The sequence below is a fragment of the Lupinus angustifolius genome, chromosome LG08, assembly GCF_001865875.1.
Source record: "Lupinus angustifolius cultivar Tanjil chromosome LG08, LupAngTanjil_v1.0, whole genome shotgun sequence".
Lineage (NCBI taxonomy): Eukaryota > Viridiplantae > Streptophyta > Magnoliopsida > Fabales > Fabaceae > Lupinus > Lupinus angustifolius.
The window spans coordinates 9520749-9524002 of record NC_032016.1 but is presented as its reverse complement, the minus strand read 5'-3'; the positions used below and the strand labels follow the sequence as shown (position 1 = coordinate 9524002).

The following is a 3254-nucleotide window of genomic DNA, read 5'->3' as shown; positions in this document are numbered from 1 at the left end:
AAGCACAACAGCAGGGAAATCGAAATGCAAAGGGAAAGAGAAACAGAAAACCTGAAAAATTCGCTCAACGAAAACTGCGAATCTGAAACTGCGAATCTGAAACTGAGATCTCCGATCTGCGAAATGCGGAGGCTGATCTACCACTGCAAAGAAGAAGAAAAGATGATGGAACTCAGAAGCATGAACAGGATCTGCGAAAGCTGTGGCCTTAGCAAACCTTGCTCTTGATACCATGTTAGATCAGCTGCATAGGAAGTGAGAGGAGAAGAAGAAGAGAGAAGGGAGAGGAGAAATGCAAATGGAATTGATAATAGAGATAAGGCCAAATGGCCAATACATATAGGAAGTTAAGTAAATACAAAAGACAAGACTACCCTTTACTAATAACTAAAATACATTTAACATATTTAATATTTATCTTTTTCTCTCTAATCACTTATTGCACTCACTGATTTGATTCGTTGGATTTAAGAAAATGAATAATCGAGATTGAGTATAACTAATGTAACTTAACTTTGATGTAAACGGATCATTCCTGAAATATATACATATTGACCAAGATGTGGTGTATGGTTCTATGTAAATATATTTGACAAAGTGTTGTTATGCTATGATTATTTTTGTCTTTCAACAATTTAGATGCTAGATGATATTGCTGGGAAGTTTTATGGAATACAAAGAAGGGATCCTATGGGGATGATTGGAGATATGTTCAAGGTTACTTACTACTCATAAACAATGCATGCACAATGGCATTTGAATATCAAATATCTCATAATCAATTAACTCTCTCTTAATTCCTTATTATGCAGATGATGGGGCCTATGTAATGATAGAATACCAACTTCTATACAAGATTCAGACATTTTTAATTCTCTTTCTTCTTCTTGAAAAGAAGATAGAGCAAACTCTTCTCATCTCAGTGAAGAATATCTTTGTGTGATCTCTTCACTGGGATTATTTTGATGGATTTTTTGTAGCATAAATGCTAGTTTAACAATTTTGCAAAGTTTCAGGAGTTTCAATAAATCATGAATGTCATGTATGAAAGTTCTAAATTCCAACAGCTTTTTAATATATATATATATATATATTATATATATATATATATATATATTATAGTTATTAGTATAATTTACTAGAAATTATATGATATTGATGATTGCATCTTTAAATAATATAATGATAGTGATTGTCTTAATTATACAAAATATGAATTTTAATTATTGAATGCACATTATAATATTCTTGAAATATAACATAAATAGAATATTAAAGATACTAAATTAAGAAGATTAAAAACCAAAAATAAAATATTCTTTTTAGTACCATAATTTAATATTCAAAGTATGCATTTATCCTAGAATAATTGAGATGGAAATTTTATAGTATTGAAAATGTAAACTAGTGAAAGACGTAATTTATCCTTTGAAAGTTGTAATACTAACATACTTATAAAGAGGACTCACAATGATTTGAGATATCTATTCAAAAGTACTTAATTGTTCAAGTTTCAAGTGTGGATAATTACTTGACTATGAGGATGTCTATTGTTAAAGTGACATTCATATTGATTTTCGTCTTTGCATCAGGTTAGAAATTTCGTTTTACTTCTGAAACATTGTTGTGTCTCTTGTCCAAATGTATGGATCTAGTTCTATATCCTAAATTATTTTCTCAATACTCTAATTATTCATCCAAATTTACTTGCATTGTATGATATGAATTATGCGTTCTTGAATTATTTATATGAATAAAGATATGTGCAAAGAATGAGAGGCTGATGTAGTTTTTCATTTTCCTTGTAACATAGATATACAATGTCAAAGGATTTATGGTACTGATTGCAAATGTATTGTCACATATTATTGTCCACCACCAGCATTTGACAAAATCAACATCCAAGCATCCAAAGAATGAATATCAAAAGTGTGTAGTGGAATAAAATATTGATAAGGATGAATTACATCTTATTATTATGTAATATCAAAGTTTATGAAATCACATAATATTAAATAAAACTTAAGATTTAAACATTTTCCATTATCATAATCTTATATACATAAGGATTGTGTAACACCATGAATTTTCGGTGTATATTTTATTATTTATTTATTTTAACAACGGTTAATTTTAGAAATTAACCAGTATTGAATTAGACTAAACCGTAGTTGAGTGTTAGCCTTGTTTTGTGATTTCTTATTTTGTCGTAAATTTTCGTAATTTTATGTGACAGAAAGTTTTTGAGCTGCTGTCAGACCCAAATTCGGCCCAATAACGTGTTTTTGAGTTCCGTAACTCGGAATTGAATTCCGATTGCGCCATTGGCTTAGAAATATTATTTAGAGTCAAGATAGACATCAAGTTTGTCCAGAACGCATTTCTAATTATTTTTCACTCCGAATTCCGTGTTTCGAAGTTCTAACCGTAAACCGAAATCAGGAGATTTTTATTATCCGACCAGGTATTAGCCGACAATAGTTGGGAATGATTTAATTGAGAATATGTCATCGAAAAGGTCACGTCACTTTCATGTAAGAAGTTTGCTTGTTGAAAAAGCAAAAATACATATTCTCTTACACAAAATCCCCTAAATCACTCAACAAATCATTTCATTCCACCACCATTAGACACATCAACTATGTTAGTCTAAATCTACTTACTTTGCATTAAATTTTCTGATTTGATGAGGGTGAGGCTCTCCTATAAATACCTCACCTCATTCTCTCATTTTTACAATAAATTTTCTATACAAGCTAATGTAGTCTTTTATTTTCTCTTCTTCATCTTCTTCTCATAATTCATAGAAAATTATGAGCTTTTATTATGTTGTTCATAAATTAGAGTTTATATTTTTTCTTTAAGTATTTTATGAAGTTATAACTTAAGGGGATGATAATAAAATCATATGAACATTTACGTAGTTTTTGACCTTTGTAAATCTTGAAATTTCTTCCTTGTTCTTAGATGGAAAAACTATATCTTTCGACAAGGTTAGATGAGTTATTTGTTTGGAAATATTAGAAATTATTGTTAGTATTTGAATATGTTTAAATGTGATGATTTTAACATCAAAGGAACCTTTAATGTGTTTAGGAAAAAATTTGTATTTTATTCTTGAAAGTTTATGATATTGATGAGTTGTTGTTGAAAATGTTTCATCTTTAGAAAGTATTATGTTTTAAAAGTGGTTTAGGATATTTTACTCTTTCATTTCCAAGTTAAAATAATGATTTGAGATAAAAGATGATTTA

General features: G+C 28.9%; 1 protein-coding gene across 1 annotated transcript in view; it reads left to right on the top strand.

Moving 5' to 3' along the window:
• The window catches only part of LOC109353622 (Golgi to ER traffic protein 4 homolog), an 8039-nt gene extending 7011 nt beyond the window's left edge, over positions 1-1028 (top strand). The window contains exons 11-12 of the mRNA XM_019595954.1: positions 640-717; positions 813-1028. Coding sequence (XP_019451499.1) covers positions 640-717; positions 813-830 — 96 coding nt within the window. The 3' untranslated portion in view covers positions 831-1028. The remainder of the gene's footprint in view (positions 1-639; positions 718-812) is intronic.